Raw genomic sequence first — 26,053 nt, 5'->3', positions numbered from 1 at the left:
TTTAACACACTTACTGTCAAGCCATGCATTGTGTGCCTTCTGTCTGAACCGGGCCTTGTTTACAATTGCCCTAAAGCGACTACAAGTAAGAGACCGATTCATGTAGGCAGCATCTCCATCCTGTAGCACTACTTCAAGGAGTATCATCTCCAAGACCTCCATGGGTGACTGGAAAGTATTTATAAAAGGATTAATCCATTTGCTTAAATGGAATATTACAGTATTCCAGCCCAAAAGAAAAAAGACATCGTACATCCAAAAGTTGCAACTCAGCAGTCATGCTTGCCTTTTGTGTCTAAACGTATAGCAGAGAATACAAGTCGGTCTATATATGTAAGAGAAGAAAAAGTCTAATTAAATGTATCATACATTCTTTTCAGTATGCCTCATTTGTCTTTTTGTTGCCCGTCTTTCTCCATCAGACCTGCAGTGAAAAGTAGTACAGGACAGTGTGTAATGCAATTATTTTATATTATGTAATAAAACATTCTCTCAAACTCAAAGGACAAGTTAAGTCATTGATCATTGAAGCTTCAACGGATTTTATAATGCGATTGCGACAGCACACCAAAAATTAAGAGTGTAAGTTCAAAAATGTAAAATAAATAAAAAAGAAAGAAAACAAACCTCACGGGGAAATTCTCCAAAAGCAGCAGACACCACCACCTTCTGATGCAAGGCACGTCAAACTAAAATAAACATAAATACTCAATTAATATTTTGGGGTTTGCCATTGCATATTTCACTTACCTCTGTAAAATCAAAGGCCCCTGCAGTCACAAAGCTCAGTGAATACTGAAATGGTAAACATTACAAATACATTTGCTAAGATACATATACTGCAACCAACACATCAGCTGTATAAACTTACCATCAGGATAAAGACCCCACAGCTGTCGCTGAGATGTTGCAGTGGAAAGCCCTGTTGATGTTGTCATGCACAGTCAAACTACTTTGAAAAAGTAAAACAATTTCCAATGCTTTTACAGCTATTAATTTAAATGAATATTGGTACCGTAATATCGTTGACACAGTATTCATGCCAAGGAGACCAGATTTGTGCAATGTTTCTGTGATGACAAAGAACATAACTTGAAAAACAGTTACTGCACTACAGCAAACAAAACAATACAAGAGAACTGAAATGTGGGGCAGAACCTGAACTTCCCATGAGTATTATATAAACATTTTCATTGACAGTTTACAAAGAAGTGATCTGTAAAAATAATTTGATCCTATAACTCCAAAACCATTTAAATAAGCCTCCTAAAAATAAAGTCAGATGAACAAATCACTAGCTGATAAACCTACATGCGGTTAATAACAGCCACATTTTTATTATAACGAGCACAATCTCTGAACTCCGAGCAGTGCACTATAAAACCTGTAGATGAGCATGTATTCTTCCTGACTGAATGCTTGGCCGTGCAGAGGATCAATGAAAAAAAATGTCATGCTCTCCTGGGTTCATAATCTGTTGATATGTCACAATATATATATAATGTTTGAGATGATCAAAGTCTGCGCAGAACCGATCACCGGTGATCTGCGCGAGATGCATGCCGGTTAGAAATGTGTCCGACTTGCTCTGATGTCATGCTGACGTATGTGTATGTCAAAAATCTCTCGCGAGCGCAAGGCGCACGTGTCGGATTCTGCAGTCGAGCGCAGTTGCTCTCCACCGACTGCGCTGATCAAAAGCATCATGGGAAACGACTTGCTGACGACACAGCTTAATGCTCATTGGCTGCGAATGTCAGCTGATATTTTTTTCCCTTAATCCTAAGAAGTCCATTACCTATAGCCTAATACTATTTACTTTTTCTATAGTAATTTATTAGTAATTAGGACATGTGCTTTATTTATTTACCCTTTTATTTTTATTTTCTTGGTTTGAAGTCCTGTTTGTTGTAATATTCTCTTTATGCATTGTATGCTGGTGTTAATTTTGTACATTTACATTTTTGTACAACATTATTCCATTAAATAAATTAGTCAATCCATCAATACATGCATGCATAGGCTACATCTAATGTGACGCTTTTGCAATTAGGCCTCATGTTTGTGTGTTTTTATCTGAGATCTTTATCTGGGTATGTCTTATTTCAGGAGTGCAGTAAACAAAGCCCACACATGCATGCTAATTTCTTAATTTAGAATGTGTTTTTGTTTCATATTAATTTTGAATAATAATTTGCTGTACACACTTTTCCTAATCATTAAACATGAAATTCAAATTTACATTAAGGTGACAAACAGTTGTGTAATATATTTATATTGAATATGTTTCATGTAAAAAAGGGATAGTTCACCCAAAGATTTTTTTTGGGGGGTAAACTGTCCCTTAAGTAGGATACACATAATTAGGTTAATCAGCTGTGCCGTATCCCACTCTGAAATGTTTAACCCATAATTAGGGATAACAGTGTAAATTTAGTGCAGCATCTGTGTGCTCCTCATTTCTCATTATGGCTTTGATTATAAAAGGCATCTACAAAGTGCGATAAAGAACGCGAACGCGATCTCTTCCATTGCTGACGTTTGCAGTCCTACAACACAACGAGATTCAGGAAGTGTCCGGCTTGCCTGCACTTTTTTCACTCCTCCCCTCACTGCAGCCGCCTACTCTCGACTAAATTACAGGCGAGGCAAGGCGCATCTCAAACAAGCCTATTTATACACACAAAGATGACTGCAGTTTATAGATCAAAAAGTATCTCAAAATTATGCAGACATAAGTTATCCGCTAGAATCGACGTAATGACTTGACGCCACTAACCAATGAGAACAGTTGTAGGTGGGACAAGATGTGCAGCCCCGCCTCGATCTGCAGGCTGCAGCCGGGTGTACTTGGGAAATGACCGTAATTTGTTCCTGTTGAGGAAATCACACTTGTATTATTATCATCAAAGAGGACGAAGACATTTGCAAAGCATGAACATATATTTTTGTGGAAGCATCCGCGGAGGGAGGCAGGACGTGAGTATTTACCAGAGAGCAGTGAAGAAGTTACAGCAGTATGGCACGGTGTTGACGGAGCACGTGAGCTCTGGCAGTCTGTCTGATGAAGGTGATTCACTTCATCTCTCTTTCTCTCAAAGTTGCGCAAACTCTCATAGAGCTCATATTTCTATTAAATATGCATCCATTTAGCATTGTTTGGTGTGTGAACAACTGCATAGTCCTACTAGATTAATGCAGGTCAGCACTGAACATGTGTGCTTGGTCCAGGTGAAGATGGAGATCAAGATCAAGCCATTCATGATCGAGATGTGATGTGGCGTGGCTGATGAAGTCTGATGGTGAGAGACATCACGCTTCAGAATTTTGACATTCTTCGCTGTATTGTAATAATATGTGACCCTGGACCACAAAACCAGTCAAACGGGTCAGTATTTTTTAAATTGAGATTTATACATCATATGATGACAAATAAGATGGAAATAAGCTTTCCATTGATGCATGGTTTGTGATGATAGGACAATATTTGGGTGAGATGCAGCTATTTAAAAATCTGGAATCTGAGGGTGCAAAAAAATCTAAATATTGAGAAAATCACCTTTAAAAGTTCTTAGCAATGCATATTACTAATCAAAAATGAAGTTTTGAGATATTTACTGTAATAAATTTGCAAAATATCTTCATGGAACATGATCTTTACTTAATATCCTAATGATTTTTGGCATAAAAGGACAAATTGATCATTTTGACCCATACAATGCATTGTTGGCTATTGCTACAAATACACCTGTGCTACTTAAGACTGGTTTTGTGCTCCAGGGTCACATAGTCAACAGTTTTCAATCAAGTGGCATTTATGCATTTCACAAAACGTTTACAAAAGTTGCATGTGATCAAATGAATGTGGTTCTCTACACCTGCGGTGGTTACTCTGCTGGACACCTGTGTGAACTTGAGCAGAACTGACTTCATACTTCATACCAAAACCCCGTATGAAAAATTTGATATTTTGTTATCCAGTGCAGTAATATTAATTTTTACTTGACTTACTGTGTCTAAGCACTTCATGGGGCCACTGTAGCATATTAAAAGGACCATTGTGAGAAAATATTTTATTAATATAAAGAGGCAAACAGTGTTGGGGAGTAACTAGTTACATGTAATTTAATTACAAAATAAATGTAATTGTAATTAGTTACTGTTACTAAGAATTAAATTAGTTACTTTTGAAAATGTTATTAATTACAAAGGGGGTTACATCTGAATTTTTTCATACGCACACCCACATACAGAAATTTCATAAATAATGTTGTTCATAAATTGCATTGACTGCTCTAAAATGAGACACTAGTGTTTCAGGAGTTTAGGACACATGCGTATTCAATAACTGTTTTATTTCTTATTTGGGTTCATGCATATGCTTTATTTTATAAGATTAATCATTTTTTCCAAGGCATTGTTAGGCGCCAGTGTCATAACCATGCAAACATTTGATTTCAAAACCAGTGTCATAGCTATTTAAACTTTTTCTTATTATGATTTTAAATCCGTATCCAACCTCAGAACGATCTCAAAGTAAATAAGAGGTGTTAAGTCTGATTTTGTGGTGGCTGTGCTGTAAATTAAATTATTGCACGGCTCTGTGGAATGCTGGATTCTGATTGGTCAGTCGTGACATTCCACGGTACCTTATTCCTCGATCACAACTGGTCAAAGCTAATAACACAGACTCATCCGGGTAACTTAAGTCGGCGCTATATGCTTGCTAGGAACAGTTTTTCTTGCTGGAATTAAATATTAATAATTAACCCTGTAAAGCCTGTCATGAAATAGAAATTTGTTTATTTCGTTCTGTTCTATATGGACCATAAAATCCCTATGCATAAAATACTATATATATATATATATATATATATATATATATATATTATTATATAGTATATGTACACCAAACAGTTACATTTAAATTTAAAAAATAATAAAACTAAAATAATATAAGTAAATAATTTAATTTAGAGGCCCGAACTGAGCAAAAATATGCAGTTTGCTGCAGTTGCTGATATTTATATGGTCAAAAAGTATTACTGTTTCAATGAGAATCAATCAGGTCTTTATAACAATATAGCAAACTACTTGCATTAATTGCATATAAATATGAGTCGTCTATAAATATATATCTCTCGGTAATGTGTCTTAATAAGATGAAGTATAAAAGCATGTTCAAAGCTCTAGTTTTTATTGTGGGGCAAAACATAGAATGCAATGCAATACAATTATAGGATATTTAAAAATAAACATTCCTCAAAAGCCTGATGGATTATATTTGACAAACATTTTGACATCAAATTTTACAAGTATAATACATATACAGTTGGTACGGAAAGTATTCAGACCCCCTTAAATTTTTCACTCTTTGTTATATTGCAGCCATTTGCTAAAATCATTTAAGTAAATTTTTTTTCCCTCATTGATGTACACACAGCACCCCATATTGACAGAAAAACACAGAATTGTTGACATTTTTGCAGATTTATTAAAAAAGAAAAACTGAAATATCACATGGTCCTAAGTATTCAGACCCTTTGCTGTGACACTCATATATTTAACTCAGGTGCTGTCCATTTCTTCTGATCATCCTTGAGATGGTTCTACACCTTCATTTGAGTCCAGCTGTGTTTGATTATACTGACTGGACTTGATTAGGAAAGCCACACACCTGTCTATATAAGACCTTACAGCTCACAGTGCATGTCAGAGCAAATGAGAATCATGAGGTCAAAGGAACTGCCTGAAGAGCTCAGAGACAGAATTGTGGCAAGGCACAGATCTGGCCAAGATTACAAAAAAAATTCTGCTGCACTTAAGGTTCCTAAGAGCACAGTGGCCTCCATAATCCTTAAATGGATGACGTTTGGGACGACCAGAACCCTTCTTAGAGCTGGCCGTCCGGCCAAACTGAGCTATCGGGGAGAAGAGCCTTGGTGAGAGAGGTAAAGAAGAACCCAAAGATCACTGTGGCTGACCTCCAGAGATGTAGTCGGGAGATGGGAGAAAGTTGTAGAAAGTCAACCATCACTGCAGCCCTCCACCAGTCGGAGCTTTATGGCAGAGTGGCCCGACAGAAGCCTCCCCTCCCCTCCGTGCAAGACACATGAAAGCCCGCATAGAGTTTGCTAAAAAACACCTGAAGATTCTCTGGTTTGATGAGACCAAGATATAACTTTTTGGCCTTAATTCTAAGCGGTATGTGTGGAGAAAACCAGGCACTGCTCATCACCTGTCCAATACAGTCCCAACAGTGAAGCATGGTGGTGGCAGCATCATGCTGTGGGGGTGTTTTTCAGCTGCAGGGACAGGACGACTGGTTGCAATCGAGGGAAAGATGAATGCGGCCAAGTACAGGTATATCATGAACGAAAACCTTCTCCAGAGTGCTCAGGACCTCAGACTGGGCCGAAGGTTTACCTTCCAACAAGACAATGACCCTAAGCACACAGCTAAAATAACGAAGGAGTGGCTTCACAACAACTCCGTGACTGTTCTTGAATGGCCCAGCCAGAGCCCTGACTTAAACCCAATTGAGCATCTCCAGAGAGACCTAAAAATGGCTGTCCACCAACGTTTACCATCCAACCTGACAGAACTGGAGAGGATCTGCAAGGAGGAATGGCAGAGGATCCCCAAATCCAGGTGTGAAAAACTTGTTGCATCTTTCCCAAAAAGACTCATGGCTGTATTAGATCAAAAGGGTGCTTCTACTAAATACTGAACAAAGGGTCTGAATACTTAGGACCATGTGATATTTCAGTTTTTCTTTTTTAATAAATCTGCAAAAATGTCAACAATTCTATGTTTTTCTGTCAATATGGGGTGCTGTGTGTACATTAATGAGAAAAAAAAAAAAAAAAGAACTTAAATGATTTTAGCAAATGGCTGCAATATAACAAAGAGTGAAAAATTTAAGGGGGTCTGAATACTTTCCGTACCCACTGTATTACATACACATGTTTTAAGTTATTCTTACATTTACATTATAAGAATAAAAAGACACCACAACCTGACGAAGGATGTATTTATGATTATAATAAAAGGTATTAAGCCTTTTATCATGAACCACGTTCTCTGGTGCTCTTGACTGTCTTAGCTCTGTTGTGTTAGACTCCGTCTCAGTGATTCAGTGTGGTTCTCTGTCTCAGTTATAGTAGCTGAGGTGACACAGCCGTCTTTAGGAGTCGGTTATGAGCTCGGCCGAGCTATGGAACTCAACAAAAGGGTGCTCTGTCTCTTCAGACCTTCTTCTGGAAAAGGTATTAAGACTTTCTCCTACATCAAATGTGACCCTGGTTTTGGCAGGTTCTATGAGATTCACCCAGATACATAGATATTTTTCATCTCCCACCCTCCAGTGCTGTCTGCCATGATCAGAGGAGCATCCACAAACTCGCTTTTCCAAGTCCAGGACTACACAGAGGATGAAGTCGAAAGTATCTTGGAGAAATATTTTGATAGTATCGCCAAGAAATGATGAGCACATTTCAGCAAATCATAACAGATAAACACAACTTCTATATGCTTCTTCAGAGAAAAGGCTAATTAAGCAGTGCATTGTGACTTACATGTGAATAAATTGGTTTCAGCTAAACACTGGTGTTACACTGATTAATATACTGTAAATATCATCCAGAGAAAGGGTTGAGATCCACAAACTGTCATTGTTTTGAATTGTCCACCAGGGGTCACTTAATGTCTTTTTACTAAAGCATTTAAAGTGCACAGATAAAGTAGGTTAATTACATTCACAAGTTCACTATTTCAGAATGTCATAATACAAAGCAAAAATGTTTTATTTTCAGCTCAAAAATGTTTCAGTCAGGCATTATGGCAGTGTTTATGTCATGCGTTATGTGATGTCAAATTCAGGGCTGAAAGGGAAGGAGTGTGTTGTATAAAAAACGTTTCCGGTTACTTAACTGTAACCTTGTTCCCTGAGAAAGCGGAACGAGATGCTGCGCTGCTCAGCGCATTGGGAACGCCTTTAGTCGTGACCAGCTGTGAATATTGTGTGTAACATTGTGTGATAGAATTGACCCGGAGGTAATATAGCCTCGGTCGATGACGTCATCGGCGCGCACCCGCAACACGAGGCTATAAAAAGATGAGCCACAGGTGCATCATCAGGATATTTTGTCTGAAGAGCAGTCCTGGGACATCTTCAGCACGGCAAAGCAGCGCAGCATCTCGTTCCGCTTTCTCAGGGAACAAGGTTACAGTTAAGTAACCGGAAATGTTCCCTTTCAAAAGCTACAATCGATGCTGCGCTGCTCAGCGCATTGGGAACGAGAAAAGCCACGCCGCCGTGCTTGGAAATGTCTGGACCCCACGGTTGTGCAGGTGTGCCCACAAGAACGCAAGAAGGCCTCAGACATTAGCTTGTGACATTGACTCAAGGACATGAGAGCCCGGAGTGGCATGAACATCCAAACTATAAAATCTTATGAATGTGTGCGGAGAGGACCAACCTGCCGCATCACAAACCTGTTGTAAGGGGGCACCCCTTGCCAAAGCACTAGAGGAGGCGACCTCCCCTGGTGGAGTGAGCCCTAAGACCTATAGGCGAAGCTTGACCGCGCGCCTCATAAGCAAGAGCAATAGCATCCCTGACCCAATGAGACATGGTCTGCTTGGTGGCAGCTGCTCCTCTGTTACTACCATCATAACAGACGAATAGTTGCTCTGACTTACGCCACTGGCTAGTGCGGTGGATGTAAGCCTGAAGAGCACGGACTGGACACAGTCTATGAGATTTCTCCTGCTCCAACGTTGTGAACGGTGGAGGGCAGAAGGCCTCTAGAATGACCGGATGTACAGCCGAAAATGGAACCTCTTTCACCATACCTGGGGCAAAGTCTAAGCAGGATGGAGAGATGGACAGAGCCTGCATATCCCCAATTCTCTTCAAGGAAGTTATTGCCATGAGAAAAAACATTTTTAGAGTCAGAAGTTTATCAGACGCTGATTCTATAGGTTCAAAGGGGGTTTCAACCAGACCCTCGAGAACTGTAGCTAAGTCCCATGAAGGGATCTTGGTTTTTACTGGAGGCCTCAGTCGCCTGGCCCCCCGAAGGAAGCGAGAGAGCAGAGGATGTCTCCCGAGTGGTGCCCCGTCTACCAAGGCGTGGCAAGCCGAAAGAGCGGCCACATAAACCTTAAGAGTAGCAGGGCATGTGACTGTTGATAATTTCTCCTGCATGAAGTCCAGAACTGAAGCAACCTGGCAGTTGACTGGATCTACATTGTGTAAAACACACCACCTTTCAAAAACACCCCATTTATTGGCATAAATTTGTCTAGTGGAGGAAGCTCTAGCACTCAGAATGGTCTCAATAACGGCAGGCGAAAGCCCAGTGTACCTCAGTTGGTTCCCATCAGGGGCCAAACGTAAAGATTCCACAGGTCGGGCCTGGGATGGAATATCGTGCCCTCCGCCTGAGACAGAAGGTCCCTCCTCTCCGGAATCGCCCACGGCGAGCCGTCGAGGAGAGATATTATCTCCGAGAACCACACTCTGTTCGGCCAACGTGGCGCTATCAGCAAGAGGCAAGACCTTTGTTGGCGAACTCTGGCTAGAACTCCCGGGAGCAGAGAAACTGGAGGAAACGCATACAGGCGCATCTTGAGCCATGTGTGCGCCATCGCATCCAGACCCAGTGAAGCTGGGTGACTCAGAGAGAAGTAGAGGGGACATTGCGCTGTCTGTTGTGAGGCGAAGAGGTCCACCTCCGCTTTGTAAAATTTGGTCCAAATCTGTTTCACTACTTCCGGGTGGAGTTTCCATTCCCCCGTCGGTAGTGTCTGCCTGGACAGTAAATCTGCTCCCACATTCAAATGCCCTGGAATGTATACTGCCCTGAGTGACAGGAACTTGTCCTGGGCCCAGAGAAAAATCTGCCTCGCTATTCTGTTCAGATTGCATGAGCGCAGACCTCCCTGGTGATTTATATAAGAGACTGCTGCTGTGTTGTCCACCCGCACTAGGACATAACAGCCCCTCAATTGATGGGGAAAATATTTCAGAGACAGAAATGCGGCCATCAGCTCGAGGCAATTGATGTGCCAATCGAGCTGATGGCCCTCCCATTCCCCTTGAGCTGGACGGCCATCTAAGACCGCTCCCCAGCCCATCAGGGAGGCGTCCGTCGTTAGCAGTCTGCAACGACACGGTGCCCCTAGAGTGGGACCCAAGGCGAGGAACCGGGGTCTGAGCCACAGAGATAGTGTACGAAGCCCACGGCGCGTCACTTTTATTTGCCTTTGAGGATTGGCTCTTGGATGAAATCCTCTGGCTTTCAGCCACAACTGAAACGGTCTCATGTGCAACAGCCCCAGAGGAATCACCGTGGATGCTGAAGCCATGTAACCTAACATCTTTTGGTACTGACGAACAGTGCGATCTTGGCCTAGCCTGACTTTGCTCATGGTCTGCCGAATGGTCTCGATACGAGCGGGAGATAGTTGTGCCCGCATCGTGATCGAATCCCAAACGATCCCGAGATAAGTCGTTCTCTGGGCAGGAGAAAGAACACTTTTCTTGGTGTTGAGTCTCAACCCTAGAGAAACTAGATGAGCTAACACGATGTCTCTGTGTTGGAGCGCCATCTCTCGCGATTGTGCTAATATTAACCAATCGTCAGTGTAATTCAAAATGCGAATGCCCTGGAGTCGTAATGGAGCCCGTGCTGCATCCATGCATTTTGTGTATGTGCGGGGTGACGAGGCTAGGCCGAATGGAAGAACCCGAAATTGGTACGCTTCGCCCCCGAAAGCGAACCTCAGGAATTTCCTGTGTTGTGGCAATATTTCTATGTGAAAATATGCATCCTTCAGATCGATCGTGACGAACCAATCGTGATGTTGAATTTGCGTCACGACCGTCTTGACGGTTAACATCTTGAACTCGAGCGCTTTGACTGCACGGTTTAAGCCTCGAAGATCTAAGATTGGACGCACCCCCCCATCCTTTTTGGGAACCAGGAAGTATCTGCTGTAATAGCCCAACTCTCTCTCTGGAAGAGGAACATGTTCTATGGCCTCTTTGCCCAGAAGAGTTTGCAGCTCTTGTGACAGTACGTGCATCAGCTCCGGTTTCACGGAAGTGAAAACCACGCCGTTGAAACGCGGAGGACGACGAATAAATTGGATTCTGTATCCTATCTGCACTGTGCTTAATACCCACGCAGAAATGCCTGGCAGAAGTTTCCACGCTGCCAGACTCTCTGAGAGTGGTATTAATTTTAATACTTCCTTTTGAGGGGATGTTAGATGTTCCGCGTCCGGAATGACAGCCGGAAACAACGGAACATCTAACATTTCGCTGGAAACCGCTGCCCCCCGAAGCACCCGAGGTGACGGGGATGGAGTGGTTTTGTGAGGGTAGCGGGAAGGGGCGAAGAGATCTTGAACGCGCCCCATCCCGCGGGGGACTACCCCCACCAGATTGGGCGCCAGACCATCAGGACTTTCGCTTCTTGTTAATAATAGTCCTGAGGTCTGGCTTGGGAGGTTGCTGAGCGCGGCGAGCCTGTCCCCAGTCTCTACGAGGGGGAGCACGCTCCGCCACGCTCTGCTTTTTAACCTCCCTAGCTTTTGAAGGACCGGCGCGGGGCTGGGTGGCAGACGGCCCCTCCCCTTGAGTGCGGCGAGGAAGGAACTGAACGAATGCTTCTTCGTGTTTCTTCACCTCTTTAAATCTGGCCACTACGGTGTTCACGGAGTCGCCAAACAAACCAGAGGGAGAAACAGGGGAGTCTAACAGAAACAAACGATCTTTCTCTTTAATACCTGTCAGATTCAGCCACAGGTGCCTCTCCGTGCTGACTAAAGATCTGTGAGAGACAGATCTGTGGCTCGACGAAGCTCAGAGAACGCCTCCTCGTCGATGGTACTGCCCATACTCAAATCCTTCAACAGGTCAGCCTGGTATGCCTGTAACAGTGCCATAGTGTGCAGCGCAGCAACAGCCTGACCTGCAGCTTGGAAAGCTTTACCCACTAGTGATGATGTTATACGACAAGGTTTAGTGGGGAGGGTAGGTTTCTTTATCGAAGATGCGGCTTCGGGCGAGAGATAGCTCGCGAGCGTCTCTTCAACCCGAGGCATCTCCGTATACACCTGCGACTTCGCACCCACGATAGTCGAAAAAGTCGACGTCGAAGGCACAAAGACGCGAGAAGTATATGGTTTACTCCATGACTTAGACAGCTTACTACGTTTGGGGGTCTCTTGTTCACGTGGCCAGTCAATCTGTAACCTGGCCACCGCGCGAGTAACCACCTCTAGCAATTCCTCGACAGATTTCTTTTTGCGAGAGGAATGCTCAGAGGCTGGCTGCTCGTGATCTGAAGAACCAAAAGATATATCATCCCCCTCCTGAACCGAAGAAGCACCGAAGCGCACTTCGAGATCACGAGAAGGGATGTTAGGATCTGGTGACGCAGCAAGCGAAAGGGACGGACCCGTCTCTTGCTCGTCATGCAGATCCATACGAGAGCCCCACGATGGTAATGCGGGTGCGGACTGGAAATAGTTCAGACGGGAGCGAAGCATCTTAACTGTGAGCTGGTCACAATGCTCGCACCCGCCTTTCTCTATAGCCAGAAGCGCGTGCTCTTCCCCCAAACAAACAAAACAATAATCGTGTGTATCCAGCTCAGACATGGGACGGGAGCATGGAGGAACACAACGCTTACTGATTTGTTGGCTCATTTCTCTTTGTTGTAACGTGAGAGAAAAAAGATTTGCAAACCTGCCAGAATGCACAGAATGGTCTGAAGACAAAAGACCTGATGATGCACCTGTGGCTCATCATTTTATGTATATATATGTATAATATATACATTCTATATTACCTCCGGGTCAATTCTATCGACGTGTTACACACAATATTCACAGCTGGTCACGACTAAAGCCGTTCCCAATGCGCTGAGCAGCGCAGCATCGATTGTAGCTTTCGAAAGGGAAATCAATTTAATCATGGCAACTGCAATACAAAGACATTGTTTTGTGATTTAAAGATGGATTTCTGCTATTACAGAGTTAAAAACTTTAATACACAGATCTGTATAAAAATAACACATTACAATAAAAAACAAATATACATTTCACCAATAAATTACATAAATTATATTTACACTTAAGAATACTGTTGTTAATGTATCATTATATATCACAAAAATCGATCCCATGAAATTGATATTACTGTACTGCTTAAAAGCGCATCACTATAATGTTAAAGGGTTCATAAACCAAATACTCGCAGAATAAAACTTACTTGGAATATACTCACATTGAAATATTTTATAGTTTGAACACTTGGCGAAAATGGCTACACACAAACCTGAAATTAAAAGCTCTTGTAGTAATATGGCTTGATTATATACATACAGTACTAATGTAACACGCGATGGAAGTTCTGATATATTTGGGTGGTTCAGTGCTTCCCTTTATTTTACATGCAGCCCATTAGTGCTACTGTTTACTCTTTGAGTACAGACGTCATATCAACACATACAGTGGCTCTCTGGCTGTGAAGTCCATATGAAACCGCATCTGCAACCCACCTTACCTTCATAATGTGGCATACTGTATTCCCAGATGATACAGTATATTAAAATGAGAAAAAGGGTAAGGTGTGATTAAATTTGATCAATTTCTAACTGACTGGATATTGAAAAGTGCTCTCTAAATGAAAATTAGGAAAGCCCTGAAACTCAAGTCTATTTCCTCCTAAAATAATTCTCTTGATTTAATTATTTTAGTTCATTATTTTTTCGTAAAACTTTACAGTAAGATCCTGTTAGTTAACAATAGTTAATGCATTTACTAAAAGTTACTATCAATGAGCAATACATTTTTACATGATTATTTATTAATCTTAGCTGTTGTTAGTATATAGTTCAGGTTAGCTTAGGTTAGCAATTACTAATGTTGAAATGAACATTAATAAATGCTTTCGAAGAATTTTTCATGTTAACTAACCTTACTGTAATGTTAACTTTTCTTTTTTTCAGTGTAAACATGTTGGCACCTGGTGGCCAACATTGCATGATTACTGTTAGCTAGCAAGCATTTTTTGCATATGATGCCTTTATTGAGGAAAAAAAAGGTTGAAGATCAAAAAAATACCAGAAAAAAAAGTTTTCATTTCATATTAAAAAAAAATAATAATAAAATTGGGGGAGGAAATGGATTCAGGAAGGCACTAAGACATTCCACGGTTCAGGGTTTCCATCAAAAATATTGCTTGGTGAGAGCAAAATGTTTTTCAGAGGCAGAGTAAATACATTTTGGATGAAATATTACACAGACAAGCATTTCTTATCTTTGGAATAAAGTTCCAAGAACAGGTGAGCATTACTGATTACTGACCTAATGTTCCCTCAGCAGTACATGCCTCACTTGTGGCATCTTTAATAAAATAAAACGACTAATTGGTTCTTTATTTCTGTGTAATCGCTCTGGATAATGACCACCTGCTTTCAGCGACCAACTCTTTCTTAGATTCATGAGTTCCATCTTTATCTTTTGAGAGGTCAGAAGTGGCCTTTTACTTCAACAAGAGCAACTGCATGATCTCTGCGGCTAAACAATGTCGGTGTTCAGCCTCTTCTTCTCGAGCTCAGCTGGAGCCGGAGACTGGAGGAAGCTGATCTTGCATTCCTGCGGCGTGGGCACAGAGTTTGTCCGGCATCGGTGGAATGGGCTATGGTGAGCGGGGGCCGGTCTGCACTGACAGTGGTCCTGGCAATGTCCGCGCAGCACCAGACCAGCTGTTAGCACCACCACGGCCAAAGTCATGCCCCCCAGCACCAGCAGGACGATGAGCTGCAGCTCTGACAGCCCTTCCGCTCCATGCTGAGTCACCACTGAGATTTTGAACGAGCGTCTTTCATCCCCGCTGGGAGTGGTCCTGTGGGAGCGATTGACTGGGGCAGGTTTGCTCAGCGTAACTCTGTCTCCTTTGCCCCTGAACGGAGGCACCGCTTGAGGTCCTGACTCCCAGACGGGAACCTCGCAAGTTCTTCCAGTGAACCCTGGGGAGCAGAAGCACTGGAAGGTGGAGACTCGGTCTATACAGCGTCCTCCGTTGAGGCAGGGCTGGCTGGCGCAGTCGTCCAGGTTGATGGTGCAGAAACGGCCGGTGAAACCCGCAGGGCACAGGCAGGAAAAACGGTTCACGCCATCCAAACAGGTGGCGCCGTTGGCACAGGGGCGCATCAGGCAGTCATCCATGTCGGTCTCGCAGTGGGGCCCCGTGAAGCCGGCCAGGCATCGACAAGACAGTTCTGGAGCGTAACCACCCAAATCCTCACAGAGACCGCCATTCTTGCAGGGGGACCTGCAGCAATAGACGTAAGAATTGAAAAACACTATATTGCCAAAGGTTTTGGGACACCTCCTTCTAATGAACAGGTTAGACTGCTTTAGTAATTTCTATGAGTACAAATCTTAATGTTTAAGCATATAATGATATTCTAGGGAATTGTGTGCTTCTAATTTTATAGCAACAGTTTGGACAGGACCCTTTTCTATTCTAACATGACAGTGTCTCTGTGTATAAGACACGGTTCAAAAAGACATGATTGATTGAGTCAGTGTGGAAGAACTTGACTAGTCAAATTCAAATTCAAATTTTATTTGTCACAAAGACAGTCATACACAGTACGATATGCAGTGAAATGCTTGTACGGCAGCCAGTGACCTTAAAAAAAATATTAATAAGAAGAAATACAAAAGAAAATAAATTTAACTAGTAAATAAACTGTACAAATAAGGGCATATATATATATATATATATATGTATATATATAAAATTTTTAAAGTGGCAATGCAAAAGTGACTTATGAAACGTTAAAGTGACTTATGAAGTGACATGTGCAATGGTTCAGATATATAAATATGTATTGCATGAATGTGTCCATGATTGTCCAGTCAATGTCAATGTTTCAAAGATATTACTCCTGTGTGATGGTGTGATTGAGAGACCTTATCGCCTGCGGGAAGAAGCTCCTCCTCAGTCTCTCTGTGTTGGTCTTCAGGGAGCGGAATCGCTTCCCAGACCGTAACAGAGAGAACAGTCCATTGTTGGGATGGCTGAGGTCCTTTACGATCTTCCTGGCCTTGGTCCAGCACCGCTTGCTGTAGATTGAGTGCAGGTCAGGGAGTTCGGTGCGGATGATGCGCTCAGCTGATCGCACCACCCTCTGTAGAGCTCGTCTGTCCTGCATGGTGCTGTTTCCAAACCAGGTTGTGATGTTTCCCGTCAGGATGCTCTCTATGGTACAGGAGTAGAAATTCCTGAGCACTTTAGAGGGCAGTCTGAAGTCTCTCAAGCGTCTGAGGTGGTAGAGACGTTGCCGGGTCTTTTTCACCACGGTGTTGATGTGACAGGACCATGACAGGTCCTGCGTGATGTGAACACCGAGGTATCCGAAGCTGTCCACTCTCTCCACTGGGCTCCTGTTGATGATGGGGGTCTGGTAGTTCCTCTCCTGCTTTGTACTAAAGTCCACTATCAGCTCCTTTGTCTTGCTGACGTTCAGGAGGAGATTGTTCCTCTGGCACCAGTTCTCCAGATTTACAATCTCCTCTAGGTAGGCCGACTCATCATTGTTGGTGATCAGGCCCATCACGACAGTGTCGTCAGCAAACTTGATGATGACGGTGGAGTTGGTAGTGGCCACGCAGTCTCTGTCTGCAGAAAGCCAAGTCCTGATCCCAGCTGAACACCTCTGGTGTGACTTTAAATGCAGACCTTGAGCCAAAAACTCATCACCAAACACCAATGACTTGTACATACATTATATGGACAAAAGTATTGGGACACCTCCTCCTTTAGAACAGAAAAATGCAACAAAACTGTGGCAACAAAGATGGAAATATAATTCACGTATTTAAAAATTGTATTTCCATCTCTGTTGCAACAGTTTTGGACGTGTCTAAAATGACTGTACCCTTATGTACAAGTCATTGGTGTTTGGTGATGAGTTTTTGGCTCAAGCATTTTAAAGTCACACCAGAGGAGTTCAGCTGGGATTCTTGTGTGCTATTAAATGGAGTCTACTTTGAAAGGCTATGTGTTCGGCTGTGCACATACACTGTCATTTGCGTCAAAACTGAAGTATACTTTTGACTCAGAACAAGAGTAGTCAGATTAATGAACAAATGAACCTTCCTTTGCAGACAGGACCGTTGTCATGAGTTCAATTCCCAGGCAATCCATTAATTGATTGATTGTATATCTTGAATGCAATGTAAAGCTCAAAGTATACTTAGGTTTATATGCATACAATAGGGTGTGCATGCAGTGAGTATGACAGAAATTTCATCATCAGCATAGTATACATTGTACGCGTACAAGTCCAATTTTTCTAATTATTCATACTCCGTATGCTCAGCATGAACCTTGATTTTTTTTTTATTCCACTAATTAGTCGGTGCCCCTGGTGGTGACTTTGGCTTAAGAGATGGAACAACATCAAACTTTTGGAGGCTGTGATGACAAAATACTTTTTTTGTGACTAGATTAACAGTTGCCCGCAACTTAAAAAGGTACCAAAACTAACATAAAGATGAAACTTTGTAGTGCTTCTATTTCAACCACCTGTGTTTGGGCCTGTTATCAAAAGGAGTATACTTTCAAATGCTATGCATTCGGATAAGCATATACAGGTGCTGGTCATAAAATTAGAATATCATGAAAAAGTTGATTTATTTCAGTAATACCATTCAAAAAGTGAAACTTGTATATTAGATTCATTCATTACACACAGACTGATATATTTCAAATGTTTATTTCCTTTAATTTATATCTTTATATATTTAATATCTTCCTTTCTGTTCAGCAGAACAAAGACATTCATACAGGTTTGGAACTACTTGAGGGTGAGTAAATGATGACCCAATTTTCATTTTTGGGTGAACTGTCCCTTTAAGTCCCTGCTGCCAAATAAATAATACAAATATAAATTATGAGGCATTTTAACTAAATGAAAAGCACTGAATCAATAGGAGTGGATACTAAATTAAAAAGACTCACTGAGCTACAAATTATTGCTAATATGTCTGTGTAAACACCATCTGAATGAACTGTTACATGTCTTTGCCTTGAATGTATTTTAACGTATAACATCGTTTGGCAATAGACTGCTGAGTGATGTAAATGCAATTTCTTTTCTCTAAATATTTCTTCCTCAAAAGTACAAAAAAAAAAAAAAAAACTTAATGGAACTATTAAGGAATCTGCATTGGAACCACAATGGTTAAAATCCTTATGATTTCCAGTTCTATTGCCATTGGTTGGACACACAGAAAGTTCTGTCCTAATGTAAGAGGTGGGTAGTAACGAGTTACATTTACTTCGCTACATTTACTTGAGTAAATTTTTTAGTTTTAGAGTATATTTAAAATTGGGTACTTTTACTCTTACTCAAGTACATTTTTAGTGAAAAAACGGTACTTTTACTTAGTTACTGTGGGCGACGCTCCTCACGTTACTTTATCTTAATGCAGTACGTAATAATAAAGATAAAAATGCTTCAGTTTATTCCAAACGCGCCGTCTACCTTTCTCTGGGCAACGAGCGATGCCCGTTCGCGAATGATTCATTCTTTTGAGTCAATTCTGTTCGAAGGCTCGATCAAACCAGTTGGCAAACCAGTGAATCGGTTCACGAATCAATTTGAATGATTCGTTCAGTTCCCTGCCGCACGCTGAAGCGGTTCTCACTCAGATAACAGAAAGTTTATGAACATTAAGAGCGTTGAAGACGTGGCTTTGGATCTACAGTCAGTTGAAAGCAAATCTGCAAAGGCTATGGTTTGCTAGAGCTATATGAAGATCTTCATTAGATGAACACCGCGTGTGCTGTCGGTTCCACAGGTATAGATTCGATTACAGTACACGAACCACTATGACATTACCAGTTTTTTGTAAATGTACCTTCAAAAGTAGTACATCTGACACATCTCTACATGAGCCAACCCTTAAAAATAGTGCATTTGGGGGAAGAAAAGCAAAAGCAACAGCATAAGTGCCTCTCATGATAAGTTTGGTGGATTTTAGAGAGGTTTGGGATTTGTAATGCTTATTGAAAACTCAAGTTTAAAGTAAACGTTTTGGCTCTATTGTCTTTTGACATTTTTCTGTGGGAAAGTGAAGCAATTAAAATCTGTTTAAAAATATTTGAATTTGGGTAACAATATTCCAGTGTAGCAATAATAATTTTGTCAACTTGAAATGATAAATACAACAGAAAAGTGTCTGTAAAAGACAGATCCACACAATACTACTATCACTACTCACTTGGTCCTAATATTACTTGGCGTTGTGATACAAAAAAGGTATTGTGAGAACTCTACTGTGTTAGTTTTTTTCTTTTAAGGTCTCTAATGCATATTTCTTTATGATATAGCAGATAGAAATATTACAGTATTTTTACTATATTCTTTGAATAGGTAGTTTCTCTGTTCACGTAATGACAGATAATGTGCATTTCTTTCCAGTTTTCTGTAAACTTGTTCAGGACTCTGCCGCCCTCTTCCAACCCCACGGGAGCAGAGTTTGACCCAGAGGAGGGCGAACCCACTCTAGAGGCAGCTTGGCCTCACCTTCAGGTGTGTGCAGCTTTATATTATCAACACTTATGTCATTTTTATCAAAAACATCAGTGTATACCCTCAGTGAATGTTGCTGGTCTTTCTTGGCGTTTTCCCTTTCATATGTCTGTTTGTATTATGTAGTGAAAATTCAAGGTTTTAACTGTTTTGAAGCCATGAAGATACAATGTGAATGCACTGAACCTCATTTATTGCATGTGCTGTGAGTTTAGCACGCGTTTGGGAACACGAGCCACCAGTTATGCATTATTTTCACAGCAGATTATTACAGCATTTCACTAGATTTGTAGTGAGATGTGTTTTTGTAAGCATGTTTACACTGAAGCTGGAGTTTTCCTTCAAAATGAAAGCTTAAAAGCTGTCGGTAGCCATATCACCCCAAGACTGGTTGCCCACTGAAGCTAAGCAGGGCTGAGCCTGGTCAGTACCTGGATGGGAGACCTCCTGGGAAAACTAGGTTGCTGCTGGAAGAGTTGGTAGTGAGGCCAGCAGGGGGTGCTCACCCTGCAGTCTGCGTGGGTCCTAACGCCCCAGTGTAGTGATGGGGACACTATACTGTCAACAAGCACCGTCTTTTGGATGAGACGTTAAACCGAGGTCCTGACTCTCTGTGGTCATTAAAAATCCCAGGATGTCCTTCAAAAAAGAGTAGGGGTGTAACCCCGGCATCCTGGCCAAATTCGCCCATTGGCCTCCTAATCATCTCCATACACTGATTGGCTTCATCACTGTCTCCTCTCCACCCGTAAGCTGGTGTGTGGTGGGCGTTCTGGCGCAATATGGCTGCCGTCGCATCATCCAGGTGGATGCTGCACATTGGTGGTGGATGAGGAGACACCCCCCTTCCATGTAAAGCATTTTGAGTACCCAGAAAAGTGCTATATAAATGTACCTTAATAATATTATTATTATTATTATTATTATTAAAAGTGCAGTATGAATTGCTGACAGCTAGCGGATTAAATGCTGTCCAAATTCAAAATGTATCTTTCAAGTGTAGAAATCAGGGAAGAAGTATTGTAAGTTCCCTACTGTAGTGTAAAGCAAAAATAATATACCTATGAAATATTCATTTTCATTTATTTTACAGTGCAATTGTTTTACAATATATGGCTATTACTTTAATATTCTGATTTGTTTGGCTTCCTAAAACACAAATGTGAATTAGGGATGCAACGATACCATTTTCTTTCAGAACCGATCTGATGCTGAAAATTCAGAGTATCTGCCGATACCAATCCAATCCGATACCAATCCAATCCGATACCAATCCGATCCGATACCGATCCGATACCAATCCAATCCGATAGCAATCCGATCCGATACCAATCCGATCCGATACCAATCCGATCCGATACCAATCCGATCCGATGCCAATCCAATCCGATACCAATCCGATCCGATACCAATCCGATCCGATGCCAATCCAATCCGATACCAATCCGATCCGATACCAATCCGATCCGATGCCAATCCAATCCGATACCAATCCAATCCGATGCCAGCGCAGTTTTTTTAAATAGATGTAGAATCTCTACATTTCTCTGTGTTCTCTTGTGTGTGTTATACACAATCTACTATAGATAACTTCATTTTAACGAAAAATAACAAATATATAATTATAATCTAGGACAAAAATACTATTATAAACTAGGTTAGTGGATAGTTCAGCAGCAAAAGATACAATTTTATAAAACCTAGTGAAACATTTTTGTTTATTTAGTGTAGAATTAAATCTGGTAAAATGGTACACATTGCTCTTTGTATTGTTGTAAAATACATTCATGAAAAAGCAAGCAAATACATTTATTTATATATAAATATATGCTGTAAAATTAAAAGACATTTCTTTTAAATCTATAGCACAGTAATGATTCAGCAATATAGGACAGAACAAGAACGACTATTAATAATCTTTCATTGCACAAAAGTATTATAAAACTAAAGGCTCCAATACAGAGCGGCACAAAGCGCTTCTGCGCATCCCGTCGACAGAATGATGCACTTGAAGCAACACGGAGCCCCTCCGAGTCCGCACAGACAAGTTCAAGGTACAAAGGGAAAAGATATTGGTGCATAGTGTATAAAGTTTATTGATCCTTTTCTATTAACAGTTTTAAACCTCAGTAACTGTGCGCTCTTGAAGAGAGTTAGACTGTAGTAACCGCACGTGACACGCAGTTTGAACCTGAATGGAGGATGACAGACAGCCGCAGCGGAGAGAAGAGTTTACCTAAACTTGAATTTAACAACTTAAATATTCATCTGCACCACAGATTAAACTATGGAACAGCTTCAGAACTCTTCAAATATAATGCATTAAAACTTTATGGTGCTTTATAATGTGTTTGTGCCTTTCGTGGGGCTCAACAATAACACAGAATAGATTTGGATCGGTCTCGTCCAAGTACACCCGGCTGACAAATTACGGTCATTTCCTGCTCAAACACACAGAAACGCCACCTCGTGGCGATACACGCAACACTTCAACGCATTACTGACGAAAATGTTTTCACAATTCACTCAGAATTCTTTAATTACTCGCCCTCGTAGATTTATTTATTTATTCATTCATGAAAGAATAAGAAACATGAAATCAAATGACAAACTATAATTTGCTAAATGAAAATAAAGTAGAATAAACATGGCTTCACGAACACAAATAGAAGAGAAGCTAATATTAAAGTTAAACTACATTAAAAAAATAAATATCTTTTTTTTAACATTCAGTCGCTTAGCGCGTCGACGTGTCGTGACGCAATCAATGCGCAGTTGTGCTTCTGCGCAGAACCGGAAGCAAATACTGGCTCTCTGATACAGACACAGCTGCTAAAAACATTCGGATAAAAGAGCTCCACAGAAGAAACAGGTAAGATTAAATCATCAGATTATTTACAGCAAGTCGTGCTCGTTAGTCAGTATCCTGGAATTGTAAGTATAACGTTATATAAACCAACAGGATGTTAATCTTAAGCTTACTTTGACAGGTGGTTGTTTATTCTACACAACACACATGTATAACACATATATTCTAACAGTGTTTGAACAGCTGCCGAGCTGAAAGTCTCTCTGTGTCTGTTAGCAGCTGGTGAATGGAAGTGGCGAGGGCCAGAGAGATGGGTCCCGAGAGAATCTTACCGAACCCCGAGGAGGATGCGCTGCAGGACCGGCCCTCAGACACCGCGGCGCCGGAGGAGTGGAGCGGAGAGGACATGGAGGAGGACGAGGACAGCGCTGGATACTACTATCAGCCTCTGAATCAAGACCCAGACGGGATGAACGGCGCACACACAGAGCCAGCGGACGAGGGAACCACCGCAGAGCAGCTGCAGGACGTCCAGGACAGAATAGAGGTACAGGGAGGCTTGCATCGCTCTGCTTACTCAATGTGGACCAGTGTTGGATGGCTTACTCACTAATTACTTTAATAAATGAACCTCTTGCCATCATTATGACCATTTTTGCAGGCCATGGGTCTGTTCCTGCCCCAGCCTCCTCCTCCTGACAGCGATGAAGAGGATCCTGAAGGAGCTGCTGCACATATTAGTCAAGCGTCCATTCCCATGGATGCAGGTGAGAAAGAGAACAGACTTCATGTCACTCACTGTTGCATTAGTTCTCTGTCAGTGTGTGGGACCAAACTGCATAGCTAATCTGCTATATAAAAAAAACTGCTTGATTGTTTGTCATTGCATAATGTAAATCATACTATAACCCAGCTTTAATCTGCTAAATGTGACTATAATTACTGTTATTGTAAACAATATGATTTTCTGTGAAACAATGTGTATTGTGAAAAAGATTTACATATACAGTATATACATATATTTGACTTGACTTACATGACTGATCATTTTAAATGGCCGTTTTAAAGAAAACAATACTAGAAAATAGGAAACTACACAAAATTGCTGAATTTAACTCGAATAATATATATATAAATATAGATAGATAGAATTTAGAAATTAACAGAAGGGAAAATAAAGTGCACAAAATTGTTGAATTTAATGGAGTAATTTTAAAACATTTGTTTGGAATTTTATAACAGGTGAAATTAAACTTGTCAATTATTTTTTTTACTGGTCAAAAAGTTATTTTTATGTTATGGCCTATTAATGTCCAATATTAAAAATATGTACTATTTTTCTTAAATGTACAGTAACATTAAAATGTATAATTTTAAAATCTTCAATTAGACCTCACATTTTACTGTTTTTTTTTCCCTTTATATTCAGGGTTTTTAAAATATTAGTATTTTTAAGACTTTAAAGGATCACACTAAAGATAAATGTAATACAAAAATGAGTATGCACAATCAAATCTCCATTATCTTATACCAATATAGATACATTTAAAATAAAGCACAAATATCAACCAATATATTTACCAGCATTATAAAATATATATTTTAGGTACCAATATATTTGATATTTTCTCTTCTGTTCACAGATCACGTTGAGCTGGTGAAAAGGACCATGGCGGCAGTAAATTTGCCGACACTAGGAATCCCTGCCTGGGCCCAGGAGATCTCCGATGACCAGTGGAAAGACATGGTCCAGCAGACGCTTCAGTCCAAACAAAGCTCTGCAGGCCTGACACTGGAACGCAAGTGAAACCGTTTCAAGAGCCTCATCTCACCTACTGCACATCTCACACTGCAGAAACATGAAACAGCGCTTCTGACATCTCAAACAAATCAAAAGGCATTCTTTAGTTGTGGTTTATACAAACTGTGGACTGAAATTCTTGAAATGGAAATCTAATAGCTTGCCTTTTAATTGCTTTGAACTGATACACAGGCAGTGCCCAGTTGATGCAGTTACAGAGTAGGCAAAAACTGTCCTAAAGTTTTTCAACCCAGTTGTATTAATGATGCCGTGTGTTCTATTGCTTTTTTTTGTAAAGTGAAGAATTTTGCAAAACTTAGTGGTTGCTTTTGTATGACAGTATAGAAGCGTAATGGTGCATCTCAGTAATACTCTCATCTCCATTAATCTGACTGTTGATACCTGTGCAATGAGTGACTGACCCTTTATATCTCTCACACGGCTCAAGCAACACAAATGGCCGTCACATCTTTTGTGTTTCTTTATTTTTGTTCTGTACATACATGAACATCTGTACAAAATATGACTTTCATACTATGTAATGCTCAACCTAATTAAAGTACAACATATGTACATATGACCTGGAAAGCAGCTTAAGATTAGTGTCAGACTTGGGAAGGAGGACTGGGAGAGGAGGGAAAGGGACAGGCGAGTGTGGAGAGACCCATACTTTCTTAATTTCCTTCGGTTTCTTGTTGCAGCCGGACAAGCTGAACACCGGCCGCCATCCGCCTGTCAAGCTGCATTGAGAAAGGAAGCATGCTGTGTTCAAGAGTGAAGTTGCCTCTGATTGTTTCTGGAATGTTTTGGTCTATTATGTAGAGGCAACAAGGTTGGCAATTCATGCTCTTGATTGCACGGACAAGTCATTCCCGTACGCCGACAGGCCGAGGTGACGTTACAACACTTCAAACAGCTAATGATTTCAAGAGTTCATCTCTGCACTGCATACTAATAGGCTGTAACAGCACAAATCGAAATGTATGCACACGTTTGGAGCGATGGAGGAAGTGTAGCAGCTTGAATGCACAGCAAGTGGACATCTGGGCGAATTACAGCGAGACCTTTTGCATTGTCCAGCAGCCTGTAGGAGGAGTAAATGTTCCCTCGCTATTGGAATGATCAAAGTGACACTTCACGAGACAGACCTTTACAACAGAGAGGGGACATCTTGCATTAGAAAGGAGTCGTACAAGCAAACAGAATGAAAGAAAAGATGAACTTGGGGCAGAAAGAGGGAATACTGAAGGGCATGGGGTGGGCAAGGGTGCAATCATAAGCAATATACATGACAATATACAAGTATTTGCGACAGCAACTGCAGGCTGTCGGTTTTCCATATATTAAGCCTGGACAGGTAAGCGAGTATCTTTTCTCTGCAAGTATATAGTCCTATCAGGAGGATTGTATGGCGCTTGATCGTATACTAGACCAGTGCATGTTCTCCATACAGTTCTGATTCCTGAAAAAAATATTGCTTAGGCGCTTTAAAGTGAAAAAAACAAAATAAGACGTACAATTTTGGACAGGACGGTAGTTCCCGATCTTGAACGGTTTCCTTTTTAAAGGCTCGATGGGAGTTTGTTTTTCGTTCTTTTCTAGTTTTTATACATCACAGAAACCTATGAAGCAAAAACAAGACACCTTACTGAAGCTAGGCGGTGAAAAAGGACATTTCGATTTGATGGGTATCTGTAAAAGAGGTACAAGTCTTAAAACGAAAAGATAAACGCAAGTGCAGTAAGGACCAATAGGCCACTGGTGCATGCGTGTAGAGCACATTCTCGTCTTTTCCCCTACTACTTTTACACT

The 26,053-nt window shown here is 41.1% G+C and overlaps 3 protein-coding genes across 5 annotated transcripts; 2 read left to right on the top strand and 1 right to left on the bottom strand.

The window, feature by feature from the left end:
* The first annotated feature begins 2,847 nt into the window (after positions 1–2,847).
* LOC306884077 (5-hydroxymethyl-dUMP N-hydrolase-like) lies at positions 2,848–7,600 on the top strand. Its single transcript, XM_079439731.1, has 4 exons — positions 2,848–3,070; positions 3,232–3,282; positions 7,140–7,268; positions 7,368–7,600. The coding sequence occupies exons 1-4, from the start codon at positions 2,935–2,937 to the stop codon at positions 7,484–7,486; spliced, it is 435 nt and encodes a 144-aa protein (XP_079295857.1). The 5' UTR covers positions 2,848–2,934; the 3' UTR covers positions 7,487–7,600.
* Positions 7,601–14,598: 6,998 nt separating this feature from the next.
* On the bottom strand, positions 14,599–16,646 carry LOC306883843 (protein delta homolog 2-like; the record flags this gene model as incomplete). The annotated part of the gene is made up of 3 exons (XM_079439333.1): positions 14,599–15,355; positions 16,150–16,421; positions 16,470–16,646. The coding sequence occupies 3 exons, from the start codon at positions 16,644–16,646 to the stop codon at positions 14,599–14,601; spliced, it is 1,206 nt and encodes a 401-aa protein (XP_079295459.1).
* Positions 16,647–18,725: 2,079 nt separating this feature from the next.
* Positions 18,726–25,438, top strand: LOC306884714 (male-enhanced antigen 1-like). 3 transcript variants are annotated; one of them, XM_079440835.1, is made up of 5 exons: positions 18,726–18,897; positions 19,521–19,631; positions 22,720–22,987; positions 23,102–23,207; positions 24,084–24,831. In XM_079440835.1, the coding sequence occupies exons 3-5, from the start codon at positions 22,727–22,729 to the stop codon at positions 24,245–24,247; spliced, it is 531 nt and encodes a 176-aa protein (XP_079296961.1). In that variant the 5' UTR covers positions 18,726–18,897; positions 19,521–19,631; positions 22,720–22,726; the 3' UTR covers positions 24,248–24,831. The 3 variants fall into 3 exon arrangements, with proteins under 3 accessions (XP_079296961.1, XP_079296960.1, XP_079296959.1); XM_079440834.1 differs by lacking the exons at positions 18,726–18,897; positions 19,521–19,631 and adding an exon at positions 21,628–22,503 and having other exon boundaries at positions 24,084–25,438; XM_079440833.1 differs by lacking the exons at positions 18,726–18,897; positions 19,521–19,631 and adding an exon at positions 22,403–22,503 and having other exon boundaries at positions 22,717–22,987.
* The last annotated feature ends 615 nt before the right edge of the window (positions 25,439–26,053 follow it).

Source organism: Barbus barbus, assembly GCF_936440315.1.
Source record: "Barbus barbus genome assembly, chromosome: 18".
Taxonomy (NCBI): domain Eukaryota; kingdom Metazoa; phylum Chordata; class Actinopteri; order Cypriniformes; family Cyprinidae; genus Barbus; species Barbus barbus.
This window is presented reverse-complemented; position numbering and strand designations above follow the sequence as displayed.